At 30.5% G+C, this 21466-nt stretch overlaps 1 protein-coding gene across 1 annotated transcript in view; it reads left to right on the top strand.

Moving 5' to 3' along the window:
- LOC124356006 (craniofacial development protein 2-like) overlaps positions 1 to 20802 on the top strand; it is a 29843-nt gene extending 9041 nt beyond the window's left edge. The window contains exon 2 of the mRNA XM_046807150.1: positions 20771 to 20802. Coding sequence (XP_046663106.1) covers positions 20771 to 20802 — 32 coding nt within the window. The remainder of the gene's footprint in view (positions 1 to 20770) is intronic.
- The last annotated feature ends 664 nt before the right edge of the window (positions 20803 to 21466 follow it).

Below are 21466 nucleotides of genomic sequence, written 5' to 3'. Positions count from 1 at the left end.
TTGTGTAAGTGAAAGGGCTCATTGTATGTAACTTCAGGTGTGTTCCAATGGGAGATAAACTTTGTATAAAGCTACACATTTTCATTTTTGACACAAAGTTAAAACGGCATTATGATCACTTAGAGTTTCTAATCTGTACAATTTCCTTCTTTACCCAACTATCAGGTAGTATAAAGTGACAGTTACTATGCATTGACTAGTGAAAGCTGCGTCGATTAGCATTGACAGTTTAAATGTCTTTATTATAATTTGGTGATTGAGAATTAAATAAAGTTGTTGAAAGCCAATTCACACAAATATTAAATCGCTGCCAAATTTAAGAGACACATACATTAGACAATTACTTCTAAAGTTGTCCATTAAAAACATGTCCCCTTTATTGCAGTTCTTATAAATAAAATGTGCAATTTTTCATAAAAAAATCAACGAAAACTTTTGTATTAAGTACTTTACACCATAGCAATCGATAAATTCGATAATTGAATTATGATAAGAACCATTCATTAATCATTATGATCAATACAAGTAAAATACATATTGGTATAATATGTGTTTATACGAGGTTAAACCCACTACGAAAGTATGAATCATGTGTACAGGTATTTAATCTATTTTATAATTAAAGTAATTCAATGAGATCTTTAATTCATAAGAACAATTTCTAAAAAGATTTTAACCATTGAAACTTGTTTTATATAACTACGCTCTGTGTTAAAATTGTGTATTTTTATTACATAATTAATTGTTTAGTATATTATAGATTATACGCGGTCTTCGACAGTAGTTGCATGGTGTTAGATTAGAGTAACTTCTACTTTATCTCATTTTTTTACTTTATTTCCTCAATTTAGTACAACTGTTGAAGACGGTTTTTTTTATTTTAAAAACTGTATTTGATATTTTTAGTACCCGATAGTATTTTTCTCTGTAAATATAAATACAGATAGAATGTTCAGGACTACACGCAATATTTTATGACTCATTTAGTACTACATATGTTATTTTTTAGGAGAACTGCCAATGGGACACTAATTTAACCAAGGCTAAGAACCTTCACTTATTATGTACAGTTATATTGAAATATTTCTTGGCAATCATGACGAAGTAAATAATAGTAATCATATCGGTAACATATAAATCTCATTATTCATAGACATTTTTAAGTAAAGTGTCTGTGAGGTAAGCTATGTTTATTTGAAATGGGTTACTTTCTGGACTTTCTCCTGTCCTACTGTTCTGTGACAGTGCCCCATTGATTGCCGTTCAAAAGATTAGTGTGTATGAAATATGGTGTATTCTTAAATCAGTTGTGATTTGTTATGGTAATTAAAAGAAATAGCGGATTAGAACATTTGAAACTCCGCAATAAATCCTGTCCCGTTACTTCAGGATGGTTTTCGTGTCAAGCCAAACATAAAAAATGATGTTTCATAGCATTTTAAAGATAAAATACGTGTATAAATAAGGTTTTAGAAAACATATGTGTGTTTTAATACCCAGTAAGATCAAATTATTGGATAGTAAAATAAATTATGAACTTATATAAAATTAAATAAGAATTTAGTTGAATTCATTTTATTTATAAGTAAATGTCATAAATGTATATACAACTTAATGGTTAAAGAAACACTCAGCATGATAACTAACTAATTACTAAATACTCTGGCACTAATTGACATTTAGCAAAGTTGAAAATGTATTCATAAAACAATGCAAGAGAAGATAGAAGAGCCTGAAGTAACGGCAAAGACCTCAACTCTTTGACGTAACAAGGTTAACTTCCTAATTGCTAGACAAACAACTTGACATGTACTGTTTAGAATTGTTTCTTTATTTAATGATCCTTTCTTTTCATACAATACTTTATACGTTAAATTTACATGAGTTATTTGTGTGTCTCGTGTATTATTTATATTTTGTATTTTAATTTAGGTTAAAATATTAATTTATTAAAAAAGTAAATCTTTCCTCGTATTTGGTAGTAGACAACCTAGCTCAAATCCCACTCAATGTGTGATTCCGGGCAACTGTGGAGAGAAGCTATGAGTGGGTTTGAACGTCAGTATTATACGGTTTGGCTGCAGTAAAGAGTGATAAACTTGTTGACTACTTCGGACAAACCAAACAATATTTCAGACACCCCACTGTGATATATCCAAACACCACAACTGTCACTGCTCCAGACACCATTCTTGTCACCAGTTTTACCATCCATCATAATCTCAGTCTTAAACTTCCAGTCAATAATCCTGTCTTGTGTATTGTTACTACATCTGTCAATTATCCTGTCATCACTACAGACACAAATCCTGTCTTCTGCCACATATTCCAACTTTCCTGTAACTACTAAATACTAAACTCCTGTCTTCTGTTTTCTCACCACATCTGCCAACTTTCCTGTAACCACTAAATACACAACAGCTGTCTTCTGTCTTGTCACCACATCTGTCAATTTATATAGATCACACTTCTGTCGTATTTATGTAACCACTCAATATATTATTCCCAGTACCAATCAGTCACTAAAAAATACACTATTCATTTATCTACGTTAGTCACTATTCCAGTAGTATGTGTTTATTCCTTTATGAATTTCTACTTTTTTATAAGTTAAGTACCGTATTTTAATAATCAACAAAAGTAAACAATTATCAATTTTAAAAGTAGACCTATATAATTTCATTTTCACAACACTCTTGTATATAAATGAAGTAATACTTAACAGAATAATAAAACACGTTAAATTACGATTCTCCAAGTCTTTTAGCCAAAGTTATGAATGTAAGCTCTCCGAGGAGCCAATTTGCCTTCGATGTCACAAGACACATTTTCCTGCAATAACAAAACCGGCTCCTTCTACAAGTGATTCTCAAGCACTACTTTCCAGATATCTTCCTTATTGCCTCATTATCTAGATAATGATGAATCCTTGCTAGATATTGCTGCAGCTCTGAGTAGGATATCTTTAAGGCAAATATTACAAATCTGGTAATTTAGTAGACATCAATGTGTAATACATGTGATTGTCCATTCTGTGTTTACATTTATACGTCATAGAAATATTTACTACTATTTTAAGAGGTTAGTTATTCAATGGGACTAAGGCGTCGGACTTTCAGTCCTGCTTAGATATACCACATACTCAAATCTTCTCTGTGTTCATATTCTTATCATTTTGTTCAAACCCATGTTTTATTGTTGTCTCAAAAATATCCTCGTAAAGTATTCTGCTTGTTCCCCGCAAGATTAAAAATTGAAACAGTGTCTCTTCAAAATCTATTTTCAATTTGCTCGTATTTTATATAGTTGAATTTGTTTGTGTATTTATATATTTATCGGGCAAAATCAAATTGGGGTTTATGTAATAATTACTTTTACATTATAGTTTATCCACTTCAAGCTTAAGAAAGGGCCATGTGGCTCTACGATTTTAAGTCAAGATTAAGAAAATTATTTTATATTTAATTTTTTATCAGTTTACATAGGTATTGTTTCTGGAAACTCACTAAAATGGCCTAGAAAAATACTCTAACAATTTTCCGAAAAAATGAAAATAAATAAAAACTTAGTGACCGAATAGTTAATGAACTGTTGAATACGTAACTTCTCGTATCGATAACGAAAATCTACGGTAAAAAAAGGGGCGTAGTGGCAAGATAAATGTTATTAAGATAATATCAGCAAGATGATATAAATATTAATGATTTAAATAATCTGAAACAAACAGATCATATTACCGATTTAAAATACTTTCCGAATCCATTGAGTCAACTTTATCACACAGATTGAATAATAATGTAATGTTTATGACACTCATAACTTATTATGGTTTAAAATCACTAAAAAAAACTCCCCAGTACGGAATATATATCTGACAAAACCAATTTACTTAGAATAGAAAAGGTCTCGTGATAAACTGATAAGGTGAATAATTCTCACAGTAGCCATTTTGAAAAAAAAGATTACACAAAATATCTTAATAATAACGACCTCTACTCAGACAAAAACTCGTCTTTATTCTATTGGTATGAAATTGTCTTTTTATTCAGTTCTTCAGTCTCCTAATCATAAAAGGTCAAATTGATTCTCAAGAAATGTTGCTTCGTTATAACATTCTTTGCTTTGTAAAAAACAGTCCGTACTTAATCGAGTGTATTTTAAGGTTTTGTATTTAAATAGTAATTGTATTCCTTTATAAATAGTATTTCTTTATAAAACTTTTCTCACCCTGCAAAACTTTTTTTGACTTTTTAACGAAAAGAACTATTATGATTCGACTCCCGCTTTCCCTTACCTTAATGGATAGTGCTATAAACTGATTTATTATAAAAATATGCACTCAAAGTCGACACGTTTCGATTTCTTTCCATTTTTTTCATTATTGTATCTGGTGTTGACATTCAGGCAAACTACACATTTTCTGAGCCCTCTTCTACTTAGTAGAAAATATACTGAAGGATAGTAGATTGAAATGTACACAATCTTATGTGCCCCAAGAAATCTTCCTTTAAAACAGTCTCATCTAGTAAAGTCATAATAATTTGACAATTTTTCGGTAGCATTATATTCCTATCTTAAAAACGAAGTACGTAAAATGCGATTGGTGAAATCAAAGATTAATAGTTCGTTCTCTCGCGACACTTAAAACATCATTCTGTTCAATTATACCACTAGATTTAGAAAGGGTTTGAATAGGAAGCAATCAAACACGCCACTCAAAGAAAATTGTACCAATCGACTAAATGTTGAATCAAACTTAACGAGCTGAGAGGTGTCGACAGCACCGAATGGGCAAATCGAAGTCGTTAAGTATTTAGTTTTTCATCTAAATTTTGTTCGTGTTACGACTATTTCACTCTGCATTACGAGTATTGGCCACGCTGTTATACACTCACCTCTCTGCCACGGCCTTTGTAGTGGAACGGTACATTTAGCAAACCCTCTAGTAACAGTCTAGTGGAGAATGGATTTCAAGATTAATTGTAGGTTTTATTTATGAGTTTTACATTTTTAAATATAATGAATAAATATTCTATTCAGTTGGTCTAATTTTAATTTTGCGTGCACGTGAATTGTTCATTGATATTTAAGGGTATTCCCTACTACGAATTGTCAACTATGAAAAAATACAGAACATTTTTTTTGTATGTTTATTGTTTTATGGCTTATAAGGAATCAGAATACATAACATATGATATTATGTTAATCTTAATTTTAGCACCAGTTCGCCTTCCACTTAGTGCTGCGTCTGAAATCTGAATACTAATGTATGCTTAATATAAGAAATTTGGCAATTAGTTATTTCTGTTACAAGTTATCAAAACAGTCGTGGATAGTTATGGTCAAATTGAATTCTTTATTTTTTCCATGAAAGCGCTTCAAGACAAAAAATAGTTCCAGTAATCAGTACATTGTAAACAGTCTTAAGTATCTTCAAAGTTTTCTTTTACATTTCGCTTTAAAAATATTATTAACACAGTTACAATCTTGAGATATAATGATTTCACTGTAGATTTCCGAGGGAAGTGTTAAATTACATTATTGTTCAAAAGAAAAAAGTATTTTATTAACAACCCAAATTAAAATAAACAATAACAATTAGGCCTAGTTATGTAAAAAAAACATTTTTATATAACAAACATAAAAAATAGTTCTTGCCAAATAAAATTTGATTTGATTTTGAAATTAACGTTAAATTATAATAAATGGTCAAGAATAACAATACATATACAGGATACAATGTTGTTTTAAAACAATGCAGGAAATGTTCATGTTGGCAAATTATTATAGAACGCAAATGTTTTATTTCCATCTTTCATCCTAGAAGTATATTAATTATGATGCTCTAAATGCAATTTTTACTCAACGGACGTTGAATTAAATTAAAAATTTGATTCAAATATATGTCCTTTAAATAAAAAACGCGTAAAACTTTAGTATTATTTGATAGTTGTTGGACGCAAACCGAATTGTCAGACAACTGTATAATGACTGTAGAAATGACACTCACTGAAACTAATTTTTCCAGACAGAAAATCATACATTACATAAATATCGTCAAGTTTGCTTGTGACCTCAATAAAACCAGAGACACCCGAGAGGTTCAAGTACTGGACAACATAAATCTGGACAATTGCTTTCTGCTGCGGACGACATTTACTGAGATTAACTTACAACGGCGTCTCTTCTGGGACAGGCTAAGTTAATAAACATTAAAATTAAAATGCAAGCTTTTTGCTTTTATATTTCACTGGAAATTTGAAACGTTGTAAAGAGCAACACGGCAATTTATTATAACACAGAACTTCTCTCAGTGTCAGTATCATATTTTGTTCTGCATAGTTTCCGTAATCAGGTAACCAAAAGGTAAATTTAGTTTTTGAACTAAACTCATCGTAACATCTTCATCAGGAGATTTTATAACGGTACAAAGAACATAGTGTTTTATTAAAAGTTCTTAATTGTGTTATGCAATCGTTGAATTATTTATAAGCTCATTTTCAGTACAGTTGATGCAAATATTAATTAAACCCTTTCAGATGCTATGCTTATTTTCACTAAGCAAACCTATATTCGTTATTAATGAAGTGTATTAACTGTATGAGTTCAGCATATAGTTAAAATGTTTAAGCTAACAAGTTTTTCTCAACCATTCCTTTTGATGAAGAATGCCTCTGAATCCGATATTTACAAAGTGGATATGAAAATTAATAGCAAAATTGCAAATGGGTTATTATTTTTATTATTCTTTTTTAGAGACTGCATTACTAATATACTTATTTTTGTTATACAAATATATATTTAGCTGTAAGAAACTCCGTGGCACCATGCGTATGAACTCTCCTAATGTGTATGATTAAGCTGAGAAAACCGTGTAATAAGAAAGAACATCGTGGGATATATATATATATATATATATATATATATATATATATATATATATATTTAATCAAATGGCATCAGTAGGTTTTACAATGTTTTCAACTGTTTACAATGTTTTTTTTCCAACGCTATGTCAGAAAGGAAGATAAAAAGGTGAACGGTTAAATGCAATTGCATATATTTTATTTATCTGATCCCAATTTAACCAATACCAAAACCAATAATAACTAAGAATACCAAATTTCACTTCTCCTCTGGTAGTTGACTATTACAAACCATTACTTTTCAGTTAAACTAAAGTTGTGTTCTAAGGGCTTGAGCCCTTAACACTATCTTTCTGATTCAACATCGTCTAATATCGGGTCTTCACACAATTTATTGTTATACTTTAGAAATTTATATCAGGGGTAAATCGCACTCACTAAACTCTAAGATTCATAATGTTTTGTTACAACTTGATAGAGCATTACTTCACTTAAAATTATTTTTACTGTCCTGATATATTTACGTTTATAAAAACGTTTTTAGTGCTTTTCAGGATATAACTAGTTATTATTAAAAGAGACTCGTACCTATATTTCCTATTCATGACGAATTACCACTTATTCATGTATTATGAATGTTGCAAAAATCAAATCAAGATTTAAAAACTCAAAAACAGAAAGATAACATACATGAATAATTCCTCTTTTTATATTTTTGATACCTCAACCGAATTTAACAGTATTTTACGTGATGGAATAATTCGTAAAACATCTAAACATATTTTACGTTATTTTCTTAATACAAATATTCTATAACAATTAGCAATTCTTATTTCTTATGAAATTTCCCTTTATGGTAGGTACCTAATTCTAAATAAACTAGCAAAATGTTAAATATTAAGAATAATTTTACATAAATAAACTTCTAACAAGTTAAATTCTTGTTTATCAAATGAAAATCAATAGTGAAAGCGTAACAAGAGCTGCCAGGAGACCGCTTGTTTAGTAAAGCAATAACTTACGGCGTAAGTGTCACTAAACTATTAGATAATGACTGTATACAAAATAACGGTGGCTTTAATCAAGAGTGACGGTATCTAGTGTTGGCTTCCTCCTAGAATATCAGAACAATTTTACTAGCGATAACGAGAATATGGGGTGTATATACTGTGTAAACTTATACGATATGACGGCGTATTTTAACAAGAGTAAAAGTATCTAGTGTTGGCTTCCTTCTAAAATATCACAGTGATATGGAAAGCATGAAGAAACAGGAAGCCCTTCACTGGCTGGACAATTATTTGGCTACCTGATTAGTGATTTGGAAATCATAAACCTACTGAAAATGCTTACACTGGCTGGGCAGTGATTTTGGGCTCTTGATTGGTGATATGGAAAGCATCAAGCTAATGAAAACCTCTTCTATGTTTGCACTAAATAGATATATATTTTTATTTAAGTTATAATAATGTAAACAGACCTAACCTAGGCGTATTGTAAAATACGTTTGTTTCATTACACGTAGTTTTAATTAGTAAAAACGTGAAACATTTAGAATCTCTAATTTATAGGAAAGAGAAGAAGAAAACGTAAAGTTTTAACGGAAGCCACTTTTACTTGTTAAAGTGTGCTTCTTTGTACAAATCAAACTTTAGCCAACAATTCGGATTCAGTTTTCTAGATGACGGCATATTATAAGAAGTCATGAAACATCTGACAGAGCGCAATACACTTTCTGTCTATAGGTAATGAATATTCAATATAGCCCGCAAAAAACTTTAAGGGCTGGGCATTTTCCAGCTCACTGTCCAACAGATATTTATACAGGATCGTTAAAATTTAAATAATCTTTATTTAATCTATAAATTGCCCAAACGTTCTTTGAAAAATTAAATATATTCTATATGAGTTAATTAGTTTTTACTATCCAATAAGTTTTGGAAAATATTAAGATCCATTGCAATCTCAACATCTAGAGATTTTAAAGTAATTTAAACGTGTTTTAAACTAGTTCTAAAATAATTAAAATGAAACGATTGCTTTTAGTTTATCGGTGCAATATATTCAGTCAACTATATAAGTTAATTAATAAATTAGATTAAGGAGTTAATAACTGTGATAACAGTATCGTGGTTATACCTTGGTTATTTGTTTATGAAGGTATAATAAATAGATTGTGGTTTTAAGTTTAAAACTCTTAAGGTAGAGACATATTCGCAGATCTCAATCATATTAGATTGTAGCTCATTACCATACAGACTGATAGAAACATACTTCCATGTTTATATATAATTGTGTCTTGTGTTTATAGCTATTAACCTTACAAACATGAAATTCCAAACAATAAATAATTAGTTTACTGTACAAAACAAGTAAAACAACAAGCAGACAAATATGAAATTCAACTAAGGAGTGTGTGTAAGTCAACAAAATGTATTAAATTAGGAAATTTTGCACTAAAATAAATATATTAAAATATATATTTCTTCATACCAACGGATGCTAAAAATAAAAAAATCAATAACTTTTTAAAATTAATTGAATACTTCTTTGAAATAGAGGCTCACAAAATACGCCGTATAAAACTTTAAGATTGAACATTATTTTGCTATAGTTCATGGAAAAATGACTATTAGCTTTTAAATTTGTTCATCCAAATTATGAACTTTTACGAATGAAGAAGTTAATGGTTCGACTGTTAGTTTTGTAATGCTGTAATTTTAAACTATACATAAGATAACTGAGATACAGTTTTTGTCACTGGATTCTTAAGATAATTGTTATCTTACAATCTTGATGATCAATTCTTCAAGAGTGCAACATAGCAGTTTTTCTACGTTAAATACATTATTCCTATCATAACTAACTCGTAATTATTTCAATATTTAAAAATGGACTATTACAGTGTCACCATGTATAGTATATCAAAATAATAAATCTACGTGTGTGCCCGTGGGAAATATTTATGACAGTAGATTTAAAATATGCCCCAAAAACTTGATCCAACTCAAAATTGCTTTTTACCGGGAAGAAACAACAAAGTTATAATGCATTATTTTGCCCCGGGTGGTTTCCTCCATCAGGGCAGTGTAGTGGAACTTTTATCACAAGTAGCAAGGATTTTAATAATGCTGAATCAAAACTGTTTACTTCCACGAGGTGCTCGTAGCCATCAACCACTCTTGTTGAACTGGAAGATGTAATCGAGTTTATTACTTTTCATTTTGACACCAACATTCAAAAATTATTTAATAATTCATAATTTGTTATAATAATGAACCACTGCGAAGGTTAAGCACATATTTTTGTTACTAAGTAACAGCTGTAAAGTTTAAGCAAATATTTTTTATACTAATTAACTACTGTAAAGGTTAATTATATATTTTTGTTACTAACTAACAGTTTTGAAGTTTAAGCACATATTTTCAATACTAAGTAACAACTGTGAAGGATAAGTATTTATTTTTAACTGTAGTAACTAAACTTTATCAAGCTTACTATGTATGTAGTGTTTATAATCTCCTAGTGAAGGAAAGAGGACGTTTCCGGACATTTACCATCGTTCAGTGATTCATGAATCACTGAACGAAACACTATGTTTCGGGATCTGCAATTTTATATCTCCATCAGGTAAAACAAACTAACCTCACACATAATTAAAAAACTAGGTTAAAACATACTAGAGCGTTGTGACACGCTTAAGTCAGGAATCACAACCACCATGTTGTGTGTTAACATCACTAACTCTAAAACATGCACTTAAAAAAAAAAACACACAACACAATCACTGAACGATGGAAAATGTCCGGAAGTATCCTCTTTCCATCCTTCCTTGTAATCCTTCCATCGTCAAAAACGAACTTCAAACCAAGAATCTTCAAGTTATATTGTGACTTCAATATTCATTCTTGATATCGATTCTGTCGGCCAGTTTTTACGTATGGAATATCTATCAGTAGTAAGGGGTACGTCCATAGTCAATATTCAACATCTAAAACAGCAATGTACGTACTAAAAAACTTAGAGTATCGATTGTCCAATAACTCAATTTTGTGACCGCATTGTTTGCGTCTCAGGAGATATCAAAACTTGAGTCTTTCATTTTGATTGCCGTTATTTTAGTTCAAGCTTTGACTTGGACACACACTTGTATAAGCTATACTGCCAAAACTAACAATTTTGAGTACAGCATCTAAAACATAATTCTTTATAAATATAATATTTTTACTGATTTTTTTGTAAATAAAATAACATTATATTTTAACTATTAGATAAAATCAGAAATGGAACTGGGTGTAGCCCTTACAATTTGGCATTAGGTAATTTTTAACAAACTCGTATTGAGATCATAATTACATTTAATGAGATTATTTTAACGCGAACTCGGGATTCATGGTTATAAGAGTTTTAGTTAAATCGACTTCAGCTGTAATCATTGTCAATAAGCTGACATAAATCGAATCCTCCCACTGAGCTAATGAAGTTTAAGAGCGTCGGACAAATTTCGAACTATGGTTAGTTCAAAAACTGAGGAGTTGTTGGCCGAAAATTCTCGTTTGTGTTGATTTGCAGATCCCGCATGGAGTATGTATTTGGCATTTCAGGCGGAGAGTAATTTTAATTACTCAATTCTTCAGGCTTTAGTTCTTGACCAAGTATTTTTTTATCGATAGACTTGTCCCTTTCTAGTTAATTTACAAAGGTTCACAAAAGTACCTTTTATACGTACATTTATTTAAAACTTTACAGTCTTGATTTGACGCCAAATTATAATTTTCAATTGCGTTCAAGAGATTTAATAATTTGGAGTGTTCCAACTTCTTTATTTTTAAGAAAAATTATGAAATTTGAAAATTAGAATTGAGATCAAACCTAAAAACAACACAAAGCAGTTCACCAAACAGGATTAGACAAATCTCGTAGCCACTTTTATACACAATTCCCTAAAGAGTTCATAAAGATTCCTACTGATTAATTTAAGAGCCGTGACAAAATCTTAAGTGTCCCTTCCTGCTCAGTTCTAACAAATGTAGATTCTATACGAGGCTGTCATTTTAAAAAGTCAAACTGAAGATGCATTTTTAGTTTAGATGTATGTTCTAAACACTTTCAAACATTTATCCGTAAGTCCATAACCTTAAAACCTTAGAAGACACACATTATTTTAACCATATACATTTATTTGTAAAAACGGCCTCTTGATTTAATCACAATTAATCCAATATTATGTTTGAAAGCATATTTACTTATGTGGTTTAATTGATTATTCGGCTATATCAATTTAACCAGCCACCATCTAAACTATAAAATTTATTGAAAATTAATAATTCTTGAAATTATTTAAACATTATATGAAAATTTTAAATTTTTATTTATCTTGTGATATACTTGATATTAAAATGTTAACCAAATGCGAAAGGTTAGTCATCTTGAAAGGTTCTATTCGTTAATAGTGGCTAAAGAATTCAGACCAGTTGTGTACGAAGATTTTATGAATTTATAATTACGGTAGTATTCAAAATTGTATTCAAAATTATACCTGCAATACTGTATACTAGTATCTGATCAATTCTGAAACATTTTTGCGCTATAATGCTTAATAACATAACCATTACTTTTCAAACCTTTTGATGGTATATCTTGAAATATCGATAAGTTTAAGAATAAAAGTAGCTTATACTTATATACTCGTATGTAAAACATGTATCGTTTTGGGTCAATGTTGAGATTTAGTTAAGTTGTAATTAAATCTTAATGTTTGAAATATATCTCAGAATCCGCCTATTAAGAGGAGGTAGTTATTCTGCAATAGTAACTTTTTTAAACATCCAGTATAATCACGTTTCTCAAAACACCAGTTCTTCCAATAGTGTAAATACGAGTACAATTTAGTGTTCAAATAAATATATTTTTATCATAAATCATTCTAAAGATTAATCATCACTGAATCCGTATAATATTAAGAACTTTTTTATTTGATGTTACATAAATTTAAATATATTCATCGATGAAGAAGTTTAATAGAATTAAACTGTATCGCTAATTCTTAAGCGATGGTTAAAAGTATCCATTGGCATTGATAAAATAAAGAACAACCTATCTCAAATGTGATCGTTATTAAGGTATATTCGAGTTATTTTCAAAAATATTGTGAACTTAAGTTTGTGATAATATATATTAAAACGCTTGTCCACGCGTTACCACAGTTTAATTCTAACATAAACTGACTAGTTTGCTTAAGTCCAATTTATTAATACATTCTCAGTAGTTATCCTTACTGACACACATTATTTGATTTTGTAGGTTATGTTCTTTAAGCTTTATCACTCAATGATAACTGGCAAGAACTTCCAATAAGTCTGATAAGAGAATCTATTTCAAGATAGTTTTTAGAAGCAATTATTTAAATATATAAAAACTAAGAAAATCCCATCACGTCTGAACAGTTTCATCCTTGCATAGTTTTAATATAATTGAGTTATACGAGTACATTCCATAAGGTTTGAGCTAAAACTAGGTCAACTTGACTTTGTAAGATAAATAAAATGCCAGTAGTGAATAAGTTTAAGTTCCTTCTGTAAAACATTTTAATTTACACTTAAACAAAAAACAAATATTCTTCAATTAAATTAAATAAAGTTGCAAAATTTAACTTGCAGTCTGATATTATTATGAACTAACACCATTTTATATTGTAATTAATTTGTATTGTAATGGTATCTTGTAGTTCAAACTTGGTAGTATATATTTTACATTGTAGCATATTGTGTAAACACAAATAAAACAGAATTGTAGTCTCCATTAAACTTTATCTAAATAAGCATGTATCTAGGTAACCGTGGATGTCTTGAACGACACATTTAAACTACTTTATACTGTTAAAAGTGGCATAGGATTTTTCACAGTAGTGTTTATTTCCGGTCTGAAGCCTCAAGATATATTACTGAAATGTCAGATTCCCAGAATCGTTATCGGATACCCATACCCATCTTCCAACTTTACCAACATTACGTACCGTTCAACGTCACTGCAATAACCTTCCTCCTCACTACACACAACCAGATAATCAATCACACCAACCTGTTCATCATCAACACCAACCGGCACATTATAACCAAAAACCAGTCATCTGCACCATCAACCTGGTTATCACCTCGTAATGTTATTTCAATGTCAAGGACTAAATATACAACCATCCCAAAACATATATTTTTTTTTTTACATTTTTGCCGTAAAAATCACCACAAACCCCAAAAATAACATCTGACAAACAGGAAGATAATGTGGACATCGTTAAGAAAACGCCTGTACAGGAATACTTTGGTCATATTATACTGAACGTATACCATACAACATAATTAAAATTACTACAGTTGACATTTGTTTACAAATGCCAGAAAATTTGTGCACGTCTTAGTTGAGGCTATATACATGTTAGTTTTGATAGCTTTCACTTACCGAGAAGTTAGAATCCATTTGCTTACGTATGAAAGATAACCCACTCGTGTAGATTGGTGCTGCCAAAATATTGGAATCCAGTTGCTTACGTACGAAAGATAACCTACTCGTGTACGTTGGTTCTGCCGAATGATTAGAATCCATTTGCTTACGGATTAAATATAACCAACTCGTGTAGATTGGTGCTGCCGAAAGATTAGAATCCATTTGCTTAAGGATCATTGACGTGTCTTTGAAACATATTTTAACCTTGGCATGCATAAATAATCCAAAACTATATTCTCAGAATTATTTTTAAACCTGCAAGGAAGATATTGCTTTAGAAAAATACAATTATTTTTTGTAATATATTAGTAAGATATTATGATGAACACACACAAATAGCTTTTGTACATTTAACAGATATTAGTAGGTAATTTTATTATACCAAAATACCCATAAAGAACTATAATTTAAAAGTTCTATGATCTGATAATTTTCATTTTATACATTTCATACACGTAATTTTCATGCATTCATCTTTTGTCTTCGTGGTGTGTAATAACGTTTGGTGTTTTGGGTTCTTTCTGGAACAAATTAAGATTTAAAGAATGAAAAATGTAGTTGTCAGCTTGTTTTACAACCAAACCTTGTTATTCCTCTTAGTTTAGTGTGTTCTAATAGACCTGTATGTGATGACATCTCTACCCCTCTAATAATAATGATAATGCTATTAAAACTTTTTATAAGGGAAATAAAATAAAGGGTTTACTGAACAAGCTCTATCAGGGATGGAAAACTAGAAATTCTATTTTTCCAAGTTTACAAATTTAGAAGGTTAAAATAAAATCCAAATGTGTTTACATCTAGACACCTGTCCAAAAGTCTGATGGGTCACTTACATTCAAGAAGTGGAAAACTTTCCAGAGTCGGCTGATGAGTAAAGAACAAATGGTGATACGATTGTGAATCAAGTATTAACCGCTCTTTACTCTTAGTACCTTTATTGGTAGAGTAAATAACATTTTAAATACACCTTAACTTCCTCTTTAATTGACATACTATTCTAATTGAATCGAAAGTTATCAAAGAATGAAATTTTTTCATCTGTAGCCGATTGCGCACGAACGTTTATACCCGTACCCACACAACATCATCGTAAAAGTGATGCCTCAAAATTATTCACTGAGTCATCCAAATATGCTGAAGTCACATGGTAATAGATCGGTATTTAAGAGCGAATTATCAGGCTTTTTGTAATGAGTATTGTCCAATTTTTCTAGAGTCAATCTAGTTGATTTTCGTGGACCATAAAAGCATTTTTAATAAGGATATTATATTATATTTGTACGGATGTGCCACTTTCACGGCACCGTACTAATTGGCAAAAGTACACAGCATTTACTTTGCTCCATTTAAGAAAAGAATCAATGAGCACTACGCATAGGCAGTCCCAAAACACGGCAAGAACAAATTTCCGTGCAAAAATAAGTATCTCGATTTTGAAGTCACTGTACACCGCATTTTTCAATAACCAATGGCCATAGCAAAACTCTGTGTACTGTCGTAGATTTGTTCCCTTGAAACCGGGTTTTCAGCAAACTGGGCTATTAGTTGATACACAATTTTAATCTCACGTATCATGTGCTATAAAATGAAATAAGTACTAACAATCATTTACATGGCTTTGATGGAAACTTCATAAAAAAGAATAGTTTAGACGTAAGCAACATTTCAAGTATGACTGATCAAATAATGAATAATTTGTATATGATTATAGGTAAACAACACATTAAAATAAAAACTGTGTAAATTGGAGCAACGTTTTTAATTGATAAATTCACTTCCAAACACAGACAAAAAATCAAATTTGTTGTCGAAAAGCACTTTTTATAATTGATTTGTGTTTGGTAATTAATATAAAACAAATTGTGAACTAAACAATAATTTCTCTCCTTTTGTAAATGTTAATACAGTTGGTTTTTTTATCATTCAGAATCCCATTTACTTTGCACGTAGTTGTTGTTACATTGTTATTTATTTTCCACAGCGTTCGCTATTTATTACAGTACTTAGTAGTACATTAATACTAATAAGAGTTTAAGATTATTAACAATATATAGAAAACATAACAAGTATACAATTCAACTATGGTATGACTATAGTGCTATAGATAGATATGAGTAAATATAAAACAGTGTATAAATAATAAAATTTATACTCGTATGATAAACATGTGGCAATGTAATGACAGTATATTTAAGAAACAGAGCTAAACAAAATCAGCAATAACCTTAAAAAATATAGTTAATTCTTTAAATGAAACACAATGTAAATAAAAATTCAGCCTAACATATAAATTTATTGTGTATAACAGTATACAACGATATATTCGGAGAGAGATGGTTTGTTTCTGACCATATAACTTTCCATGATATATCTCGGCTATCGTATTGCCTCTATAACTACTCCTATTATAACTCAATATTATGTGCTAACTCCAAGCTTACGGAATATAACTTACGCGGAACATAAGGAATGTAAAAAATATAAAGATAAGAATTCTTAGGCTTAGGTGAGTAGTGTTGTAACATTTCAGCGTTTCGTTCGGTATTTGTAATTTTTATTGTATTTTTCAGTCATACTCTGAGTTTCTGTAAGAGGTACAGTAAATATCATATATTTATTGTTATAAATTATATAAAATCCAAAAACAACTCACATAACATAAAATAATAAAGTCAGGACTCGCAGACCTAAAAACAACAAAGCCCGGGGGAGCCAATTTTTCATCTTTTACACTGTTCTTATCGCTTCTGTGTGTGTGTGTGTGTGTGTGTGTGTGTGTGTGTGTGTGTGTGTGTGTGTGTGTGTGTGTGTGCGCGCGCGCGCGCGCGCGTTTTTACCTGTACCGGTATATTTACGATCGTAGGTAGTAAGGTCCAAACAAATAATACATCTAAAAACAAAAATACTAAAATAACCGAAGAATTATTTCAATATATTACGAACGATCAAGTGAAGGTCTATTGCAAACGAGTGTCTCGTTCTAGTTTGACAAATAGTCCTTCACTCAATATTTACCTTCACTAGATGAAGACTCATACAAACGGGTGTTTAGTTCAAAAGACTCTTCAAGTTTGTTTTAAACGGTAAATAATTAAAAGTCTCGTTCGCCTTTCGACAAAGTTGCTGTACAAAATCACGCGCTATACAAATAAGATCGCTTATGTCTGCTTCTTATAAGTCAAACTTTTAGATTTTTTTCTAACTATACAATAAATACAATGTCTTTAATGTTAAATTAATGTTTTCGAGTTATTAGATAGTGGTATAACATATTAACAATATTACACTCTAAATTATTTTGTATAGTTATCTTCAAAATTATTAACACTCAATATTGTATTCTGATTGATAAAAATTAAGCTTCAAAAACTAAGGTAGTTTGGACTGTGCTCGAAGCACTTGAGGGTAAATTTGAACCCTTTCTTTCCCTTCTTTACTACTTTCTGTTCTTTATTTTTGTGTGTATTATAAGAACACCTGACGAAGAGGCTAGATTTCAATCCTCGAAACGTTGTCTTATATCTTCTGTAACATATAATGATGGCAAACGTCCAAAATCTTGTTACCCATTCAACACTTTTATCGTCAAAAACAACCTTTAAAAAAGGACTCTGGTAGTCTTCCTCGTACTATTCGTTTACTAGTTTTTCGGAAAAAAGTACTTTAATACTCAATATTCACAATGCACAATACCTAATATAGTAGAGATAAGACATACAGGCTTCTAGTAAAGTTCAACTTAAAGTTTGATTAAAGAAGGTGGCCAACAAGAGTTAGAAAACTTCATAACAACCTCTCGATAACCGCAAACTTATATAACTATTTAATTGTATTTATTAAAATCTTTAAAATGAGACAACTTGAATCATACGTGAATCGTGATTATAACCGATACAACATGACGAGTGATTTCTCGCAACGGTAACTTAATATAATTCGTACGTGAATCGTGAATAGTGATTATAACCGATACAAGATCACGAGTGATTATAACCGATACAACATGACGAGTGATTTCTCGCAACGGTAACATAATTCGTACGTGAATCATGAATAGTGATTATAACCGATACAAGATCACGAGTGATTATAACCGATACAACATGACGAGTGATTGCTCGCAACGGTAACGTAATACAGACTGCAGTCTCTTAGCTTAATGTTTTATCGACGCAGAGAAGACTTTCATTCAGACGAAATGAACTGAAATTTCCCCACGGAGTACATCGGAACTGCTCTAACAACATTATCTTTAGTTTCTGCTTCTAGGATCGAATTTCTGAAACGAAAATCGTTGATCTGACAAAATGGAGTTCTATTTGACTACTCTGTAGGGTTGATTTCCATATACATGAATCAAAATGAAAGGTATTCATAGTTCACAATATCCGAGTTAATGGAATTTCTTCCGCTCAAAGTTCAATGTAGAATTGAATCAGTTACTTTACTTAAATATATTATATTGATGTAACTTTGGCGAATAATCATAAATTATCTAAATCACTTAAGTGCTGACAATGTCAATGAATATATACCATATATTTAGACCATATTGTTTCTCATAACATGAGTTTTCACAGTTGATTTTGTATGTGAAAGGGCTCATTATATGTAAATTCAGGTCTTTTCCAATAGTAGATGAACTTCATATAAAGTTACACAATTTCATTTTTGACACAAAGTTAAAACGGCATTATGATCACTTAGAGTTTCTAATCTGTACAATTTCCTTCTTTACCCAACTATCAGGTAGTATAAAGTGACAGTTAGTATGCATTGACTAGTGAAAGCTGAATCGAGTAGCATTGACAGTTTAAATGTCTTTATTATAATTTGGTGATTGGGAATTGAATAAAGTTCTTCAAGTTGATAAGTTGTTCAAAGCCAATTCATACAAATTTTTAAATTGCTGCCAAATTTAAGAGACACATATATTAGACAATTACTTCTAAAGTTATCCATTAAAACATGCCCCATTTATTGCAGTTCTTATAAATAAAATGTGCAATTTCTCATTTAAAATCAACGAAAACTTTCGGATTAAGAATTTTACACCATAGCAATCGATAAATTCGATAATTGAATTCTGATAAGAACCATTCATTGATACAATACATATTATTATTCTATGTGTTTATACGAGGTTAAACCCACCACGAAAGTATGAATCATGTGTACAGGTATTTAATCTCTTTTGTAGTTAAAGTAATTCAATGAGATCTGTAATGCATAAGAACAATTTCTAAAAAGACTATAACCTTTTAAACTTGTTTTATACATATAATACTATGTTCTGTGTTAAAATTTTGTATTTTTATTACATAATTAATTTTTAGTATATTTTAGATTATACGCGGTCTTCGACAGTTGCATGGTGTTGGCTTAGAAGAACTTCTACTTATCTCATTTTTTACTTTATTTCCTCAATTTAGTACAACTGTTGAAGACGGTTTTTTATTTTAAAAACTGTATTTGATATTTTTAGTACCCGATGGTGTTTTTATCTGTAATTATAAATACAGATAGAATGTTCAGGACTAAATCGTAATATTTGATAACTCATTTAGTAGATATGTTATTTTGTAGGAGTATTTGCCAACGGGACACTAATTTAACCACGGCTAAGGACCTTCACTTATTATGTACGGTTATACTGAAATGTTTCTTGGCATTCATGACGAAGTAAATAATAGTAATTGCTAGAAAAGTACATATCGGTAACATATCAATCTCATTATTCATTGACATTTTTAAGTAAAATGTCTGTGAGGTAAGTGAAATAGGTTACTCTCTGGACTTTCTCCTGTCCTACTGTTCTGCGACATTGCCCCATTGGTTGCCGTTCAAAAGATTAGTGTGTATGAAATATGGTGTATTCTTTGGCAGTTTTAGAAAACATATGTGTGTTGTAATACCCTGTAAATCAAATTATTGGTTAGTAAAATAAATTATGAACTTATATAAAATCAAATAATAATTTAGTCGAATTCGTTTTATTTATAAGTAAGTGTCATAGATTTATATACAAATTAATGGTTGAAGAAACACTCAGCATGATAACTAACTAATTACTAAATACTCTGGCACTAATTGACATTTAGCAAAGTTGAAAATGTATTCATAAAACAATGCAAGAGAAGATAGAAGAGCCTGAAGTAACGGCAAAGACCTCAACTCTTTGACGTAACAAGGTTAACTTCCTAATTGCCAGACAAACAACTTGACATGTACTGTTTAGATTTGTTTCTTTATTTAATGTTCCTTTCTTTTCATACAATATTTTATACGTTAAATTTACATGAGTTATTTGTTTGTCTCGTGCATTTTTTATTTTTTGTATTTTAATTTAGGTTAAAATATTAATTTATTAAAAAAGTAAATCTGTCTTTGTATTGTAGATAACCTAGCCCACATCGCACTCAATGTGTGATTCAGGGCAACTGTGGAGAGAAAATATGAGTGGGTTTGAACGTCAGTATTATACGGTTTGGCTGCAGTAAAGAGTGATATACTTGTTGACTACTTCGGACAAACCAAACGATATTCCAGACACCCCATTGTGATATATCCAAACACCACAACTGTCACTCCTCCAGACACCATTCTTAATACCAGTTTTACCATCCATCATATTGTCAGTCTTAAACTTCCAGTCAATAATCCTGTCTTGTGTATTGTTACCACATCTGTCAATTATCCTGTCACCACTACAGACACAAATCCTGTCTTCTGCCTTGTCACCACATCTTCCAACTGTCCTGTAACCACTAAATACACAACTCCTATCTTCTGTTTTCTCACCACATCTGCCAACTGTTCTGTAACCACTAATACACAATTCCTGCCTTCTGTTTTCTCACCAAATCTGCCAACTCTCCTGTTACCACTAAATACACAACATCTGTCTTCTGTCTTGTCACCCCTACAGGCACTACACGTGGCAATCAATCTGCTACCTATTTTGTTACCACGTCTGCAATTTATATAGATAACACTTCTGTCGTATTTATGTAACTACTCAATATATTATTTCCAGTACCAATCAGTCACTAATCAATATACTATTCATTTGTCTACGTTAGTCAATATTCCAG

This window comes from Homalodisca vitripennis, chromosome 2, assembly GCF_021130785.1.
Source record: "Homalodisca vitripennis isolate AUS2020 chromosome 2, UT_GWSS_2.1, whole genome shotgun sequence".
Taxonomy (NCBI): domain Eukaryota; kingdom Metazoa; phylum Arthropoda; class Insecta; order Hemiptera; family Cicadellidae; genus Homalodisca; species Homalodisca vitripennis.
The sequence above is the reverse complement of the archived record's forward strand: the minus strand, read 5'-3'. Positions and strand labels throughout refer to the sequence as shown.